The following is a 20,175-nucleotide window of genomic DNA, read 5'->3' on the forward strand; positions in this document are numbered from 1 at the left end:
ACAAATGAAAATGAAAACACAACATATCAACTCTCATGGGATGCAGCAAAAGTGGTCCTAAGAGGGAAATTTATAGCAATACGGGCCCACCTCAGCAAACAAGAAAAATCTCGAATAAGTAATCTTAAACTATTCCTAACAAAACTAGAAAAAAAGGAACAAAGCCCAAAGTCAGCAGAGGGAGGTAAATAATAAAAATTAGAGCAGAAATAAATTGAAACAGAGACTCAAAAAAAAAAAAAAAAAAAGTAGAAAGGATCAATGAAACTGATTGATTGACCAAAGAGCTGGTTCTTTGAGAAGATAGGCAAAACTGACAAACTCTTAGCCAGGGTCACTAAGGAAAAAAGAGAGAAGGCTCAAGTAAATAAAACTAAAAATGAAAGAGGAGAAATTAGAATGGATACCACAGAAATACAAAGGATTATAAGAGAATACTATGAAAAACTATATGCCAACAAATTGGATAACCTAGCAGAAATGATAAATTCTTAGACTCATACACCCTTCCAAAACTGAATCAAGAAGAAATAGAGAATCTGAATAGACCAATCACAGGTAAAGAGATTGAAGCAGTAATCAAAAGCCTCCCCAAAAACAAAATTCCAGGACCAGATGGCTTCCCTGGAGAATTCTACCAAACATTCAAAGAAGACTTAATACCTATCATGCTCAAACTATTCCAAAAAACTGAAGAAGACAGAGGCTTCCTAACTCATTCTTTGAGGCCAACATTACTCTGATACCAGAACCAGACTAGGACAACACAAAGAAGGAAAATTACAGGCCAATATCGCGGATGAACATAGGTGCAAAAATCCTCAACAAAATATTGGCAAACCGAATACAGCAATACATTAAAAGGATCATAGACCACAATGAAGTGGGATTTATACCAGGGACGCAGGAATGGTAACATTCACAAATCAATCAATGTGATACACCACATTAACAAAATGAGGAATAAAAATCACATGATCATCTCAATAGATGCAGGGAAAGCATCTGACAAGATCCAACATCCATTTATGATAAAAACTCTCAATAAAATGGGTATAGAAGGAAAGTACCTCAACGTAATAGAGGCCACATATGACAAACCCACAGCCAACATCATACTCAACAGGGAAAAACCTAAAGCCATCCCTCTGAGAACAGGAACAAGACAAGGGTGCCCACTCTTGCCACTCTCATTTAACATAGTGCTGGAGGTTTTGGCCAGAGCAACTAGGTAAGAGAAAGAAATAGAAAGTATCCAAATTGGTAAGGAAGAAGTGAAACTCTTGCTGTTTGCAGACGACATGACTCTATACATAGAAAACCCTAAAGAATACATCAGAAAACTATTAGAAATAATCAACAACTACAGCAAAGTTGCAGGGTACAAAAGCAACTTACAAAAATCAGTTGCATTTCTATACTTTAATAATGAACTAACAGAAAAAGAACTCAAGAATACAATCCCATTTGCAACTGCAACAAAAAGAATAAAATATCTAGGAATAAATTTAACCAAGGAGGTGAAAGATCCATACACTGAAAACTATAAGACGTTATTGAAAGAAATTGGTGATCACATAAGAAATGGAAAGATATTCCATGCTCATGGATTGGAAGAATAAACAATAGTTAAAATGTCCATATTACCTAAAGCAATCTACAGATTCAGTGCAATCCCAATGACATTCTTCATGGAAACAGAACAAAGAATCTTAAAATTCATATGGAACAACAAAAGACCCCGAATACCTAAAGCAATCCTGAGAAAAAAGAACAAAGCTGGAGGCATCACAATCTCTGACTTCAAAATATACTAAAAAGCTATAGTAACCAAAATAGCATGGTACTGGGACAAAAACAGATACACAGGTCAATGGAACAGAACTGAAAGCCCAGAAATAAAACCACACGTATACAGACAGCTAATCTTTGACAAAGGAGCCAAGAACATGTAGAATGGAGAAAGGAAAGTCTCTTCAATAAACAGTGCTGGGAAAACTGGACAGCAATGCGCAAAAGAATGAAAGTAGACCATTATCTCACGCCATACACAAAAATTAACTCAAAATGGATTAAAGACATGAAGGTAAGACGTGAAACCATAAAACTCCTAGAAGAAAATATAGGCAGTACACTCTTGATATCGGTCTTAGCAGCATCTTTTCGAATACCATGTCTACTCGGACAAGGGAAACAAAAAAAAATAAACAAATGGGACTAATCAGAGTAAAGAGCTTCTGCCAAGCAAAGGAAACCAGGAACAAAGCAAAAAGACCACCAACTGGGAGAAAATAGTTGCAAACCATATATCAGACAAGGGGTTAGTCTCCATAATATATAAAGAACTCACACATCTGAACAACAAAAAAACAAATAACCCGATCAAAAAATGGGCAGAGGATGTGAACAGACATTTTTCCAAGGAAGATATACAGATGGCCAATAGGCACATGAAAAGATGTTCAACATCACTAATCATCAGGGAACTGCAAATCAAAACTACACTAAGATATCACCTTACATCCATGAGAATGGCTATAATCACCAAGACAAAAAATAACAAATGTTGGAGAGGATGTGGAGAAAAGGGAACCCTCATTCATTGCTGGTGGGAGTGCAAACTGGTGCAGCCTCCCTGGCAAACAGTATGGAGGTTCCTCAAAAAATTAAAAATAGAAATACCTTATGATCCAGCTATCTCACTTCTGGGTATTTACCCAAAGCACTTGAAATCAACAATCCAAAGAGGCTTATGCACCCCTATGTTCATTGCAGCATTATTCACTATAGCCAAGATGTGGAAGCAACCCAAGTGTCCATCAACAGATGATTGGATAAAGAAGATGTGGTATATATATATACACAACGGAATACTACTCAGCCATAAAAAAGACAGAATCGTCCCATTTGCAATAACATGGATGGACCTGGAGGGTATTATGTTAAGTGAAATAAGCCATATAGAGAAAGACAAACACTGTATGACCTCTCTCATATGTGGAATACAAACTAACACACAGACAGAGAGAACAGTTTGGTGGTTACCAGGGGAAAGGGAGTTGGGGCGTGGGCACAAGGGGTGAAGGGGCGCATTTATATGGTGAATGACAAACAATAATGTACAACTGGAATCTCACAATGTTATAAACTATTATGACATCAATAAATAAAAAAAAAAAAAGACAAAATTGTCCCATTCGCAACAACATGGATGGACCTTGAGGGTACTACGTTAAGTGAAATAAGCCAAACAGACAAAGACAAACACCGCATGATTTCACTCATATGTGGAAGATAAACAAACACATGGACAAAGAGAACAGATTAGTGGTTACCGGGGAAGGGGGTTAAGGGGTGGGTAAATCGAGTAGAGGGGCACATACATACGGTGACTGGTAAATAATAATGTACACCTGAAATTTCACAATGTTAAAACTATTATGACCTCAATAAAATAAAATCAAGTTTTAGTATTAAAACTGTTGCCCATATAAGTTCCAGAAAATTTAAGCTTTCTCTGGAATCCTTTTTTTTTTTTTTTTCTGGTGAGGAAGATTGGCCCTGAGCTAACATCTGTGCTCATCTTCCTCTATTTTGTACGTGGGACGCCACCACGGCATGGTTTGATGAGCAGTGCATATGTCTGCACCCAGGATCCGAACCTGTGAACCCCGGGCCGCAGAAGCGGAGCGTGCAAACCTAACCACTACTCCACCGGGCCGGTCCCTGGAATCCTTTCTTAAAAGTAATAATAAAAAAGGAACTGTTTTTGTCATCAAAAAAGAAAAAAAAAAAGACATTCAATGTCACTAATTATTAGGGAAGTGCTATATGGAAATCCATTGGCCTGACTGGCGTCTTGAATGGATTTTTGAATGGATCTTGAATGATTCTGTAATATCATGCATTGATCATCTGAAAAATGATCTTCTAGATGTTGACATATTTTATTATATAACATTAAAACCACATTTATTAATATCACCACCAATTTTATCAGAAAATTGTTTATTTGGAAAGTTTTCAAGCTCATGGTGGCATATACAAGTTTTCCAAAATTCATTTTTTTTTTTTTTTGTGAGGAAGATCAGCCCTGAGCTAACATCCATGCCAATCCTCCTCTTTTTGCTGAGGAGGACTGGCCCTGAGCTAACATCTATTGCCAATCCCCCTCTTTTCCTCCCCAAAGCCCCAGTAGATAGTTGTATGTCATAGTTGCACATCCTTCTAGTTGCTGTATGTGGGACACCACCTCAGCATGGCCAGACAAGCGGTGCGCGCCTGGGGTCTGAACCCGGACCACCAGTAGCAGAGCACGCGCACTTAACTGCTAAGTCACGGGGCCGGCCCCTCCAAAATTCTGATTTTGCCTTGAAGCTTAAATTTTTTTTCCAGTTTTATTGAGAAATAATTGACATACAGCACTGTGTAAGTTTAAGGTGTACAGCATAATAATTTACATATATTGAGAAATGATTACCACAATATGTTAAGTTAACATCCATCATCTCATACAGATACAGAAAACAATAAAGAAAAAAAAAGTCCTTTTCCTCATGATGAGAACTCTTAGGATCTATTCTTTCAACAACTTTCAAATATACCACACAGCTGTGTTAATTATAGTCATTATGTCATACATTACATCCTTGGTACTTATTTATTTTATAACTGGAAGTTTGTACCTTTTGACTACCTCCATCCAACTCCTTCACTCCCCACCCCCTACCTCTGCTAACCACAAATCTGATCTCTTTTTCTAGGAGTTTTTTCCCCTAGATTCCACATATAAGTAAGATCATACAGTATTTGTCTTTGTCTATCTGACTTATTTCACGTAGCATAATGCCCTCCAGGTCCATCCACGTTGTCACAAACAGCAGGATTTCCTTCTTTTCTATGGCTGAATAACATTCCATTGTGTGTATGTACCACAACTTCTTTATCCATTCATCCATTGATGGACACTTAGGTTATTTCCATTTAAATTTTATTATTAGCGGGCCGGCCCCATGGCTTAGCGGTTAAGTGCGCGCGCTCCGCTGCTGGCGGCCCGGGTTCGGATCCCGGGCGCGCACCGACGCACCGCTTCTCCGGCCATGCTGAGGCCGCGTCCCACATACAGCAACTAGAAGGCTGTGCAACTATGACATACAACTATCTACTGGGGCTTTGGGGGGAAAAATAAATAAAAAATTAAAAAAAAAAAAAAAAGATTTGTAAATTTTATTATTAGCAACAAATACTGATAATGGTTTCTTGAAGTGCCATGTTCATGTCATTCATTTACAAGAAAAATGTTTGCCCACTATTGAAATTAGAACAGCCAGAGTTTGTCTGTCAACCATTCTTTTAAGTAAAAATGGCGTTTCATGAAAAGAGTAATTAGTTCAGCTTATAATTCAAATAACTGCACAAGTGCTTTTCCTCCAGATAACCACTGTTCTTCTTCAGTATTTAGATGAATGCCTTATGTATACTCTCAATTTGTCACGCAGAATATTAAAAATACTCAATAGTACTCGATAGTCCAGATATAATAAAACTAATAACCTGTACTGCTTTTTCAAGGACATTTAAAAAAGAAACTGGCATTTAAAAAAAAAAAAATGCAAGGACATGGCAGTGAAGGATACAATGACTACTGGTACAGTTTGGTTTGGTGCCACTGCTTTGACTAGTGCTAAGGCCCAGCAGTGCTATCCATCATTGCTTTTGCACCACCAATACAAGTGCCAACAGAGTGAAAAAGGTAAATAACATTTTAGCATTATTATGAAAAAATTTTGAGCCGACCAAACCTTGAGAACTTCTCTTTTAGGATAAATCCCTAGAAGAATTTTTTTTTTCCTATCCTGTTTTACTTTTTGACCTAATCTGAACATCTGGTTAATGAGTAATTTTTAATCCCTTTCCACATCTAGTTATAAATTGTTTGGTTCTATTTATGTGATCTTAAGATGTTTAATGCTTCCTTGTATTTCTTTTTTCCTTTTTCAAATTGATACAGCAATAGAAAATTTAAACAGTAAAAAGGGCATTCTGTGAAAAGCGAGTCTCTTTCCTTTCCCAGACCCCAGTACTCCTCTCCAGTAGCAACCACTGGAAACACATTTTGGAGACTACCTTATTAGCACATAGAGATCCACTTCATTTACTTTTAAAGGACTATGACATATATTCCCAAAATATCCTCTGGAAGGTTGTACCAGTTAACCTTCTAACTAGCAGTACGAAAATATCTATTTGCTCATATTTTTTCTCAAAAGAAGTACAATTTTAAAAACTAATTTGTCTTATTGATTAATTTGTATTTCTTTGAATTCTAATTACACTGAACAACTATTCATTTTCTCAGTGGTCATTTTTTTCCTATTTTTGTGAACTACCTCTTTATGTTCTTTGCTCATTTTTCTATTGGGGTATCTGTCTTTTTGTTAATAATTTCTAAGACATTTTATGATAAGGATAGTAATCCTTTGACTGTTAAATGTTGTTAATACTTTTGCGCAGTTTACAAACGTTTCATTTTTACTAAAATATGACTATGTATCACATTATGTCATAGCTGGTAATGGGTGTAAGAGCATCAGACCAGACCAACCCTTTCAATTCACAGATGAGGAAGCTGATGCAAAGTGGTGGAGTGACTTACCAAGGTTGCAAGTTAGTGAAAAGGCTTACATTAAGATCCAAAGCTTCTCACTCTTTCTGGATGGATGGGAGGATGACATACCTGGATTCAAATGGATCCTGCTTCTCCAGAGGTCTTACTCTTTTCTTCGTCACTGCCAATTTAGTCAAGTCCACATACTTTGTCTCTCCACTGCTATAAGTGAACTCAAGAACACTATTCCATTCCCCTTGCACTCTGCATACCACAGTGTTGGTGACGTTGTGCTTTACTTCACCTGTAACCCTAGAAGCAGGCAGAATATAAAGACATGCTCTAAGTGCAGTAAGTGATATTGGGTTTGTTTCTTAGGATTCTAAAACCCAAGAACGTACCTTGTGAATTCTGTTCATATTAGTTAAATAGTTCACTTCAATTTGTCAGTGCCAAAGTCAGACTCTTTGTAAATCCATGACAGCTGACTAGATAATTTTTTTAATTAACATTTTTTCAAATAACATCAACTTTAATCTTTAGAAAGAATACTGGGAATCAAACTGGAGACTAAGTTACCATAAATGATCACAAAATGCTCGTTACAAATAAAACTATTATAATATTAAAACTAAATAGGAATATGAAAAATGTTAAAATTTCTTTTTTATTATAGTCTAAAAATGTTGCAACATTACAATCTAACTTTTTTTTTTTTTAACTAGTTCTATTTATTTAAAAGTTTGGAGTCATTATATTTGAAGTTTTGGATATATCAATTCTGTATAAAACCCATAAGCCTAATTTTAAATTAAACATAGAAACCAGACAAATCAATGAGTAGAAAAATAGAAAAGACGAGTTAAAAAATTTTAAATTCTCTTGGCAAAACAGAAAAATTAAAAGAGTACTGGTATACAAAAAATTATTGTTATCAACACAGAACTCAAGAGAGAACTCAAACACTACTGTTGTTGAAAGTTTAATGAAGTCTTATCTGGCTGGTTTATCAACAGACAGATAGGATGCAACTCAAATAAAGTTGGAATAGGAACAGGTGTAATTATTTTTAATAAAGTATTTTATGTTCACTTTAGGACACAATAACAACAGGGTCAGATTAGATAGAGGTTCAGAACTCAGAGATTACCAGGCAAATGTTAGGGTCTAATCAGTGTGCCAGGGATTATGGCTTATCTGACTCAAAAGGGAATTCAAAAGACCAAAGCCCAGAGGTTCCTGCAACAGCTCAGGAACCCTAAGTAGCATTTGTCAGGTATGTCAAAGGCCTGGGAACCAGAGGGACAGAGTGGAATTTAGGGAGCCCACAGTTTTTAATCAGAAGTTAAAAGTCTGCAAACCCAGAGCTCAAGCAGAGGTGTAGAGGCCAATAAGCAAATGACCTATGAACCAGATCTTAGAGATCAAGCTGTACAGGAGTTTGGAATCCAAGAGCAAACCAAACATCCAAAATCAAAAGTTAGGTGGTAATTATCGCTCACTGGACACAAAGAACATCACGACTATGAGTCTGTTTGATTACAGTAAAGGTGGGAACTCTGGGTTATATTTCAAAGCATATGAACTTAATTCCACTGCTAAGGATTTCTGCCTGATTGAATGTTTCTTGCGACATTCATGTTTCCTCTCTGATCCCATTTGCCAACATTGTTCCCTTTTTTAAAAATTTATCTCTAACCAAACAGGATATGAGATGACACTGAACACTTATCTCTTCCCTTCTCCATCCACACATACCCAGAGCTATATTCTGAGAACCGAGGAACAATAATCCGTTCTTCATTTGATCTCTCTTTTACTGCCACAGCACAATCTCTCACGTTATCCTTATCTCCCTCACGTGCCTCTCCACTGGACAAATAAACCCTAGGTCCCTGTTGATGCACACTGGGTTAAGCAGGGTCCTTGCTGCTTAGTGCAGCTACACAGCAAGACAGCATGAAGAGAAGTGGGGCAGGGACAAGAAGCACATATACTAGAGGTAGGCCACGAGGAACTCGCAAAAGGAACACAAGGAGGAAGAAGGGCCACGCCTCATTTTGCTTATAACAATTCTTCTTAACAGTCTAATGCAGGTTGGCAAACTTCTTCTGTAAAGGATGTGAAAGTAAATATCTTAGGATTCACGGGGCCAGACTGTCTCTGTCACAACTACTTACTTCTGTCACTGTAGCATGAAAACAATCATAGATAATAAGTAAATGAATATCTGAATAGCTAAAGCACACAGATCTAGATCATGTATCAACCAATGACATAGAATATGCTGCCCTTAAGATACTTACCAAAGAGCTAAATCTTAAGTTGTCATCCTACTCATCTCTAAAATGAGGATAATTGATATGGCATTTGCTCTCTCACTTTCTAAAAAGCCTGACATCAAATTGGCCTTTTAGATTATCTAGACCCTGTCTCTACAGCTATTTGGAATACCAGAAAATCATTGGATTTATTAACTTGGCTTCATATAGAAAGCTTTTATTGACTGAAAGTTAAGATTTTAGCTTTGGGTTTCATTGATATATTATATACACACACACATATATATAAAAAAATACTCATAGGAAGGATAATTACATCTTATGCACAACTACTAAAGAAAACATTGTCTATTATGCTACTCAATGCCACTATATAAGGATACCTACAACAAATCTCCTTTAGAATTTAAGACCAGGAAAACAGCTTGCCTCTCTTGAAAAAGTGATAGGCTTCCTTTATCAGACAACAAGAAGTATGTTGAGCATCACGTTTCTTTTTTTATTTTAACAGATGAGTCAGAATTAAATTTTATTTTCAGGTATAGTAATTACCTAATCCTGGCTTCACAGTATTATTGCCCTTTTCCATTGTTATGGTTATTATAAAATAACAGACTTTATTTTTAACTGTTTATTATATGTGAGTTTTTCCTAAAAGCCTTACAAATGCTTTAGAAAGATAGGGTCCTGGATTCTAATACTAGACTGAAAGCTTCTTGAAGGCAGAGATAATCTTTTTTCTACTCTATATCTCCAGTATGCAGAAAAGTGTGTTACTTAGATAATTAACATAATCTTAATATTATACCACTATATAAACAGATAGATATAGTGTTATATCTATCTATATAGATAACTCCTACCTCACTTTAGGATGATGATGATGATATATGTGTGTATGTATGTATGATATATATGGAAAATGGGATCAGGAGATGGACATTGGCACAGAGAATAGTTAAGTAGGCTCACCTGGCTGCATCACAGCTAGTTGTGGAAAATGAGGGAGTAAGGAAAGACAAGTGGAAGATAATATATTTACACCAAATACAGATAGCAGATAATGTGTCTGCTCTGATTGCAGATAGCAGTAAAAAAGTAGGCTGTCTGAGGAGGGAGACATGGCCTTTAATAAAGGCATGAAAGAAGGCCCTTGTTATAATATTCTGTGAAATCAAAGAGGAAAAAATGTCCAGGATAGAGAAGTCTCTTTTTTTTTTTTTTAATATAATTTTATTTATTTATTTATTTTTTCCCCCAAAGCCCCAGCAGACAGTTGTACGTCACAGCTGCACATCCTCCTAGTTGCTGTACGTGGGACGCGGCCTCAGCATGGCCAGAGAAGCGGTGCTTCGGTGCGCGCCCGGGATCCGAACCCGGGCCGCCAGCAGCGGAGCGCGCGCACTTAACCACTAAGCCACGGGGCCGGCCCGAGAAGTCTGTTTCTAATAGGAAACTTTTAAATGAGAAATTAGTTGAAACCATTGGTCTGAAGGGAGATTAGAATGGAAAAAATGAGGAAACTTTGGAGTCAGCCAAAAGTATCCCTCAAGAATCATGGAAAGAATGTGTATGTGAATGCAAAGGAGAGAGAAAGAGACTGTTAGAGAAAAGTATCATACTTCCAGGTGACAAGAAGATCCAGTGAGGGTGGCCTTGTGGATAGGTAAAGATTTGAAGAGAGAAAAGAAGCCAATTTAAGCAAGAAATTCAAACAAACAAGATGGCAAATATAATGACTGATTAAGGAAAATAAGGAAGTCCATCTGAAATTATTAGAAGTCTTTAAAAACTCAAAATATGAAAACCAGTTATCCAAAGCCAGTAAGGCTTTTAGCATGTTTGCTTTTAGATGCTCTCTCTAGAAATCCAGCTGCCAAGATGGAGGAAGCCCCAGTCACGTGGGAGGGCCACACACAGGCCCTCTGAATGACAGCTCCAGCTGAGTTCCAGGGCAACAGCCAGATCTACACCTCCCACCTGAGTGAGCTACCTTGGATATCCAGCTAGATGACTGAAGCCCCAACCAACATCCCACTACAACCACACAAAAGACACCACGTGAGAATCACCCAGTTGAGCCTAGTCAATCCACAGAACTGTGGAAGAAAACAATAAACTGCTGTTTTAAACACTAAGTTTCAGAGAGGTTTATTACCAGCAGTAGACAAATAGGACATCACCCAAAGTTATCTTAGACGCCCCTTGACCCCTCTACATCCTGTCAGTTATTCCCTGAAGTCTGTCAATTCTGAATGGCTAACTGGTCTCCCAACTTCTAATCTCCCTTCGCTCTCCCCAACCCCAGTCCATTCTTCAAGGGCCACCAGATTGATCTTTTTTAAAATATAGATTTAAAATATATCACTTTCAGATGCAAAACTGCTTACAGTGTATTCTTGTCAAAAATTCAAAAAACAGACAAATCCAAATCCAAATCCATTCCATAAAATCGACCTATATTTTTCAAAAATGTCAATGTTATAAGAGAAATAGAAAGGCTAAGGAAACATTCCAGAAGACTAATGGTACATAATGAAGTATAATGCATGATCCTGGGTCAAGAGAAAAAATACTGCCAATTATTGGGAAAAATGTCAAAATTTAAAATGGACTATACATCAGATACTAGTATTATATCAATGTTAAATTTCTTGAATTTGACAACTTTTCTGTGATTATGAGAATTTCCTTGTTCTTAGAAAATTCAGGCTAAAATATTTTGGGGTAAAGTGTCATGATGTCTTTAACTCTCAAATGTTTCATGAATAATAATAATAATAAAGTATACGTATATAGGCAAAGAAGGAGAGATTTTGACAAAGCTAATGAAGCAAAATGTTAACAACTGGTAAATCTAGGCAAAGGGTATAAGAGAGTTTTTACAACTCTACTGTAGGTTTGAAATTATTTCAAAACAAAAGATAAAAAAATAAAGTAAAATCAATAAAATATATCACTTCCACGCTTAAAATCTTAATTGGCTCCCCACTGCCTTCAGAGTAAAGATCAAACTTGTCAAAAAAAAATCACTAAGGATAAATACGATAGTAATGTTAAATCTATCATGAAAGGAAGCCTGAGTATGTCCTATCCTTTTAAAGTCCCTCTCAACTCCTAAAATAGATTCTATCTCAAGAAAACTGTAGATATAAAACAGTTAAATAAGTGAAACAATTTTTGTTTGGAAGGGTTGTGAAAACTATGTAGGGGGAAAAAGGCACTATATAAGTGTCTACCTTCTCCCCCATTGGCTACCCTGCATCCCAATCCCGCAGATCCTCTCTCTGGCCCTTGGAGATTTTTAACCAGGAAAATTTTACAAGAGTAGATAGATCTGTCACTATTTTAAAAACTAGATTGTGATTTCCAGAATGCCTTAAGAGATGAAATATATTAAACAAAAAATAAACATAAATAAAAATTCAACTCCATTCACATAAAACAAAGCAGAAAAAGAATAAGGAGTTATAAGACAAAACTGGTAGAAGAAGAGCCAGGTATCATTAAAATGTTCTTACCGGTGCAGTTTGCCACCATAAAATGGCTTAGTATGAAAAGTGATGCTGGCTGAATACCCAGTTTTTGCACAGTTGACACTGATTTTGCCACCCAGTTCTACCCAAGGAACAGTTAAAATTGACCGGGCATATGCACAAGGTAGAGAAAACGTATACTCTTCTCCATGCTCCAACAGACTGAGGATACCTGAATGTGAAAACACGAGGGTGGTTAATCTAAAGACAGTTATGAAAAATTCTATTGATTTTTTCTCTTGTCTAGTAAATAAACTTCATTCTTTTGCTTAATTTTCAATTAACTTTAGATGAAACTGACTTCATTTACAATTGTATTTGACATATTTCCTGGTAAGAGTGAATCAAGGTTACTTTCACTATGACTTTATCATCCCTTTGGGGTTCATGGGAGCATAAAATGTCACAGCGGAAACAGTTCAAGAGTTCTCTCTAATACTCCTAAAAATAAAGTAAAATCTTAAGTCAAGTTTAAGCACATGCTATACTGCATCAGGTTAAGGTGTGATCATTAGTACTAATAACTTTTTCAGTTTGGGAATACTAAATGTCTAATGCTATAGAGTCACAGACCTTAATCGTAGACAATTTGATAAAAAAAGTGTTTTTCATTCTATTCTATATACATTAGGAAGAAAAAAACTAATTCTACGATAAAAATTATGGTCATAATAATCATTTTGTTTGCCAAATTCTGAAATATTTAGGGTGAAGCTACATGAGATAGAAGTGGTAGTTTTCAAACAAATATTATTCTAAGAGGGCTTGTTCTATATTAAGTAATGTTATATTAAAGACGGTTTTAAAAAAACATAAAAAGAATTACATTAATGAATAATCAATTTATACTAGATAATTAAGAGACACTAAGAATAGTTGAGCTACATTACTAACCTAAGCTCATTACTTGGGTCACCATTAGACCAAATACTGAACTGGAAATGTACTACTAGTCTGAACTCTTATGGTATCTCTCTCTTAATGAACATTCATTAAGTACTCTGTTCTTAACGTTCACAAATAAGGGCAAGAGTTAGGGTAAATTTTTTTTTTTTTTTTGAGGAAGATCAGCCCTGAGCTAACACCCATGCCAATCCTCCTGTTTTTGCTGAGGAAGATTGGCCCTGAGCTAACATCTATTGCCAATCTCCCTCCTTCCTTTTTTCCCCTTTTCTCCCCAAAGCCCCAGTAGATAGTTGTACATCATAGTTGCACATCCCTCTAGTTGCTGTATGTGGGACGCCGCCTCAGCATGGCTGGACAAACGGTGCGTTGGTGCGCGCCCGGATCTGAACCTGGGCCACCAGTAGCGGAGCACGCGCACTTAACCGCTAAGCCACGGGACGGCCTCCCTGGTAAATGTTTTAATTAGTTAATTTTTAGGATAAGCAAACAGACAAACTGAGATGCTAAAGTAATCTACTTTACGTAAAGCAACATCAACTATTTTTTTGTATTCCTCTTAACAGTCTTCACAAAGGGCAACAATAAATCAAGAATTACTGAGCCATTTCCTACAGGACATGGATGGGAGCTGTCAGAAGACATACAGACAACATACTGGGGTATATTTTAAGTATTTAATAATAACTTGATTAATTCTAAGTTGGAAAAGATGTGTTTTTATTACTTATAAACTAGGTTTATGATCTTTGATTTCTAAGAATATATTTATGTAGCACACACATGGAATTTAAAATCTGAAGAAATACACAGTCAGTTTTGAATGTACATGATAATAACTGGTGAGGGTAACTGAGATTCAAAAAATTCTAAAATCTCATTTACCTAATCATTAAACAGAATTTCCCCCTACCAATAAATAAAAAAGATGGTTGCTAATAGAAGCAAAATAAATTGTCATAAGTCCCATTCCCTGATTTTATTTACTTTCTGTTGAGAGTACCAATAGCAATTTAATTTCTAAAAGGCAATCCATAAACATAATTAGCACTTAATCAAAAATTAACGACTTTATACCTCCTTCACGTTTAATGCATGGTTAAGATATTAATGCTTTTCCTTATTTCTTGAGGTATTTCCTTTCTTGGAGTGGGCAAGGCTACCAGTATCAGATTCTTTCTGTTACATGAACTGATAAGAGTAACTGTCCTCGGGGAGAAGATGTCAAAGAATGAGGTTCTAAATCTGGCTATGCCTTAACCTTTGTGATCCTGGACATGTCCCACCACCTCTAGAATTCAGTTTTTTCATCTGAAAAATAAATAAATTGATTTATGAAGATCCTACGGCTAATGTTACGGAGCTTATAACTGAAAGTGGCAAACCTTTTTTTTTTTTTTTTGTGAGGAAGATCAGCCCTGAGCTAACACCCTTGCTAATCCTCCTCTTTTTGCTGAGGAAGACTGGCTCTGAGCTAACATCTATTGCCAATCCTCCTCCTTTCCCCACCACTGCCCCAAAGCCCCAGTAGATAGTTGTATGCAATCCTTCTAGTTGCTGTATGTGGGACGCGGTCTCAGCATGGCCAGAGAAGCGGTGCGTTGGTGCACGCCCGGGATCCGAACCTGGGCTGCCAGTAGCGGAGCCCGCGCACTTAACTGCTAAGCCATGGGGCCAGCCCCAAACTTTTTTTTTTTAAACTAATAAAACATAAGTACTTTCTAATATTATGAAAGTTTTGATTAGCTTGAAACATTATTTGGAAATCGGTAAGACTCATATCACAACAGATCTTAAAAATGGGGAACAGTGAAAAGGAGGATAAAGCATTTTCTTGACAGCTACAACAACACAATCTTAAAATGTCAGCGCATAGGTTTTATTATGCTGTGCTTACATTGTAAGTTTACAATCAGAACAAATTATTCTATGCATAAGAGTTTGCCTTTAATATTAAAATGGTAGGTTTTATTCCACCATTGTATTTTCATTAACTCTGTAATGATTTCTGTGGAAGCTTTTTTTGTTGTTGATTTTTTGGATACTCTTGGCCATAAAACACTAGATTTCCTTAAATTATTTTTTCATAACCTTTTGCTTAAGTAGAATTACAAGTTTGACAATGTATTTTAAAATACTCTATAAGTATCTCCTCAGGAAATATAAAAGATGTAGATAAAGATTTACCTAGAAGATATTTCTTGAGTGCTTTTTATAATAATGAAAATACGGAAACAACTTCAAAGTCCAAATAGTGTAAATAGTTAAAAGATTACCAAATATCCCATTTCATAGGATATTATGCAGTCATTAAAACATACGTTTTAAAGTATTATCAATGACATGGGAAAATGACTATTTACTGCAAAAAAGCAGGACACAAAACTATAGAGAATTAATCCTAATCTTATAAAACAAAAACAAAAGTCTGAACATACACACACAGAAAAAATACAAAATTCTAGCTAAATTTATCCATCTCTGGATGGAAGGATTCGAGATGCTTTATTTTCTCCCTGATACTTTCCTAACTTTCCAAATTTTCTGCAATAAAAACATTTTATATTTAAAATCAGAAAAAAATCATTTAAAAAGAGACTTTATATTTGTCCATAGATATGCTCCCACCACCCCCAGCATTCTGGAACATACTATGAATTGGAACACAAAAGCAGTACACATAACATTTCAAATTTATAAGTAGTATTTATTTAGCTTCCCGAAATTTAAGACTGTAATTTAATATTAAAAACTGGAGAACAATATTTCTACTTACCTTCTCCAACCATCGTCACGCCTATTGACATGCCTAAGAATTTGCTCTTAGTCCAGACATGCGCATTTACACACATCTTCCTCTCTGCACATTCCGCATAAAATCCTGAGACTGGAGGATGATGGGAAACTTGCTCAGCAACAAATCTGACTGTATAACAGTCTGCTCCCACCTGGCTCAAAGCCCCCTCTGACAGAGGAGCATGATCTGTGACTGCCTGGGCGGAAGAGCTGCTAGTAACACTGGATGCGACCTCGCTTTTTGGCATCCTCCAGGAACAGTGAAATGTTTCTCCAATGATAGGATTGTACGGTTTCTTAGCAATGGCTCCCTTGCGGCCTTCATGAAATGAGGTAAGGTAGTACTCAACAAAACGGATCATCCTGTCCTCAGCTGTGGCTCCATTAGTGATGGCTATAAACAGGTCTGGATGAGACATAAAGTCTGCATACATCTCCAGCAATGAACGCTTCTCTAGGATAAATGTAGGAAGCACCACCTAAAACAACAACAACAATCAACCGAAGAGGGAGATTTTTAATCCAGGTGTACATCAGTAGATAACTATTCTTATCTTTCTGAATACATTTCATTCTAGATGGATATTAAAAACAAAGTCACAAAAGAAAAGTATGGTCTTACTAAAAAATAAGCATGCTTAAAAGGAAATGAAAGTCAAATGGTTAAAATTAAATACCAATTCAGGACTTCAAGAGGGTCACGTAGAAGAAATTTAAAAAAAAATCCTCAAACTCTTTAGACTGGATAAAAGCATCATCAGGGAAATGGTGGTAAAGCTTAAAGTAAATGCTAGCCATACTTTTTTTTTTCCTCTCCTACTTTAAAAATAAATTGAGGATTGCTGATCATGACATGAGATATGAGAAGAGGCAATCAATGTCATTCCCTGAGAATAGACTAAAGAGATCACTGACCAAAGCAAAAATTGTAACTTACATTTAATTTTAAACACAAGAGAACTATTTTCAAGAAGAGAACTTTTGATACCTAAAGCCAGGTAAGTATAAGGAAGATTAAACATTTTATTTAAAGCAGAATTGGAGACGCACTGCAAACTGGTTCAACTCTTTGAGAAAACAATCTGGCAATATGTTAAGAGCCTGAAGATGTTCAGATCCATTTAGCCTAGTAATTACTCTTCCAGGAATCTAGCCTTAGGAAATAATACGAATGAAGAAAAAGGAATGTGAAAATAAAATTAAAACAACCTATCATTTTAACTATTGTTCTAGCTAAATGAAATACAGAACTTTAACTAAACGGACTATTATAGTCATTTAAAAAGATGGTTATGAAGATGATACAAATAATAAAAGAGACTGATGTTTCAGGTTCATTTCATGATGGATTGAATACATACATCTTAACTTCACTTTCTACTGAAATCCCATTAAAATTATATTAAATTTCAAATAAAGGCAAACCTAGAGATATCAGGAAAGTTGACAAAAAGCAACATTTTGGGAGTTGTTAACTAGAAAGTTGACTCTTAAGCAGTAGTTTACAGATTCCTGAGAGGGCTCAGGAATTGACAGTACCAGGTACCTCTGGATCTGGGGGTTTGGGGAAATGGTAAAATAAAGACTACTGAGTGAAATCTGTGTGCAAAGCAATTAGATCCGTAAATCACCCCCCACAGCTCCACACTGTTGGTAACTGTCCCTCTTGCACCTCAGCCAAAATCTACCAGTTCAGTCTCTGGAGAGCGAAACAAGGTGGCTTATTTTCTAGTTTGGGGAACATCAGGGACTTCCAAGAGAGTAGATACCATACTGATAAAAGGGGTATGAAGTAACTCCATACGAATTAAATGTTAGATGCTGATATTTCCTCCCACCCAACCCTCTTCTCCTCCACAATTCCTAGCTGCTTTACCCACCAAGCAGGAGATTAGAAGAATCCCCCTTGGGGAATCTGACTAACCCATTAGAGAAAAAATCTAATGATACTGACACCAGATTCCCCAACAAATCCAGATTACTCAACACTGAAAAGCAAAGGCCCAACTCATACGTTCAAAACTTAAAATCAGGTTTTGTAGTTCCTCTCCACTTAATCATGAGCAGAAATCAAAGAAACACCTGATCTCTGAGAAAACCTCTAACTAGGAATATAAAGACCAAAACAAAGAAACAGAATTGGAGGAAACAGAAACCTTACGAGAGGAAGGGAAAAAAACTTAAAAATAAAAATAATAATTAATATCTTCAGAGAACTGAGAATATATCATACACATGAAACAAGGATGCTTTTTGAAAAGGAAAATTCAGAAAATTTTAAAATATGATAGTAAAAATTAAAAATCAAGAGAAGGGTTACAAAAAAAGGTGAGGAAATCTCCCAAAACATAGAAGAGAGAGAGAGAAAAGAAGAGAAAAATAGAGGACCACACCAGGAAGTCCAATAGCTATGTAACAAAGATTTCAGAGAGAACACAAAAAAATAGGAAATGGTCAATGAAAAAATTCAAGAAAATTTCAGAGAACTGAAAAATATGAGTTGTCTTACTGAAAAGGCCCACCAAGTGCCCAGAGACAACCGATAAAAAGAATCCTATACCAAGATATGTCGCTCGGAAATTTCAGACTTCTGCGGACAAAGAAGAGATTCCAAAAACAAAAAAAACAGGTTGCAAACCGAAGATCAGGAATTAGAATGACATCAGTCTTTTTCACCACAACCCTAGCAAGGAGGAAATATTCTAAAGGAAAATTAATTACAAGTTAGAAATTCTACCCAAACTAGCAATCAAACGTGAGGGCAAAATAAGGACATTTCTGACACACATTTTCCCATTTTGCCTCCCACAGATCTTTCTCAGAAGTTAAAGGAGGATGTGCTCCATTAAAATGAGAGGCAATCAAAAAAGAAGAAAGGAATCAGGAAACAGACCTAGCACAGGAGAAAGGTAAAGGCAATCCCAGGAGGACAACGAAAGGACACCCCAGGAGGAAAGCTGCAGAGCAGACACAGGGAAACCGGTCCAGACTAGAATGATGTGATTCCAGACACAGACACGTTGAAGACTGTCACCTACGTGCTTCATGCTGCCATTGTTATCATCTTTTTAAACCTGAGGATAGAATGCCCTAGTGAAATTGGTATCAACTGTATCTGTATTCGGCTGGCGTTGACCCTCTGCTGATGAAGTGCCTATTCTCTCCATGCTCTGTCGTCTGGATTGGCTGAAGACACTCGTTTCACCCATACACCATCTCACCCATAGATGTGTTCTGGCTTCAATCTACTCCTGAGAGTTGGGGGTAAGTCACAGTTCACTCAGAAGCAGAGAACACTGAGCAGCTCACTCCTTCTGCTCACCTTCCTGCTGGATGTCCAGTACCTCGCTCACACCAAATGCTCTAACTCTGTGGGGGCTATATATTTCACAGGACTCACTGATGACTTTGCCTTCTGATTTCTTCAGAAAGGGTTCTTCTAAACTTTCGCAGTAAGTTATAAGAAGCTGTAGCCAGAGACTCTATCTAGCTTATCTTCCCCAGGGAGCCTTCTCCCAGGAATGGCAACATAACCCTTTCCTTATATAGCTAAACGTGTGCCGGCTACCACTTTTTTCTAAACTAAATAACATATTGTTATGGGGTACATATACAGGTGGTAAAACTATAATGAAAAGTAGGGGGAAGATTAACACAAAAATCAAGTAAGTGGTTACATCTAGGAAATAGTAGGAGACTACCACTGGGAGGGGCACTCAGAGAGCTTCCAGGTTCTGGCATGTTCTATAACTTAATCTGAGAGGTGAGGACACGGGTATTCGTTTTACCACTGTTCTTCGAACTGTTTGTATGCATTCTATTCAGTTTTTTGTGTGTATAATACACTTTGCAAAGAAAAGATATTAACTGAAAAAAGGAAATATAACAAAATTGGATATAAACTATGGTTATCTGAAGAAAGATTGGAAGGGATTCTCCAAAGTGAGAGTTGTGTTGTTAGGGTGGTAGAATTATAGGAGATTTTTTCCTTTTATTTTCCAAAACTTTCCATGAAGTGTTTAATTATACTAAATTCATGATACTATTTAAA

The 20,175-nt window shown here is 36.5% G+C and overlaps 1 protein-coding gene across 1 annotated transcript in view; it reads right to left on the reverse strand.

The window, feature by feature from the left end:
* Positions 1-20,175, reverse strand: part of OSBPL11 (oxysterol binding protein like 11) — an 84,786-nt gene that overhangs the window by 13,014 nt on the left and 51,597 nt on the right. The window contains exons 9-11 of the mRNA XM_058555968.1: positions 16,105-16,603; positions 12,411-12,597; positions 6,737-6,919 (exon numbers count right to left, since the gene is read on the reverse strand). Coding sequence (XP_058411951.1) covers positions 6,737-6,919; positions 12,411-12,597; positions 16,105-16,603 — 869 coding nt within the window. The remainder of the gene's footprint in view (positions 1-6,736; positions 6,920-12,410; positions 12,598-16,104; positions 16,604-20,175) is intronic.

Source organism: Diceros bicornis, chromosome 15 (assembly GCF_020826845.1).
Source record: "Diceros bicornis minor isolate mBicDic1 chromosome 15, mDicBic1.mat.cur, whole genome shotgun sequence".
Lineage (NCBI taxonomy): Eukaryota > Metazoa > Chordata > Mammalia > Perissodactyla > Rhinocerotidae > Diceros > Diceros bicornis.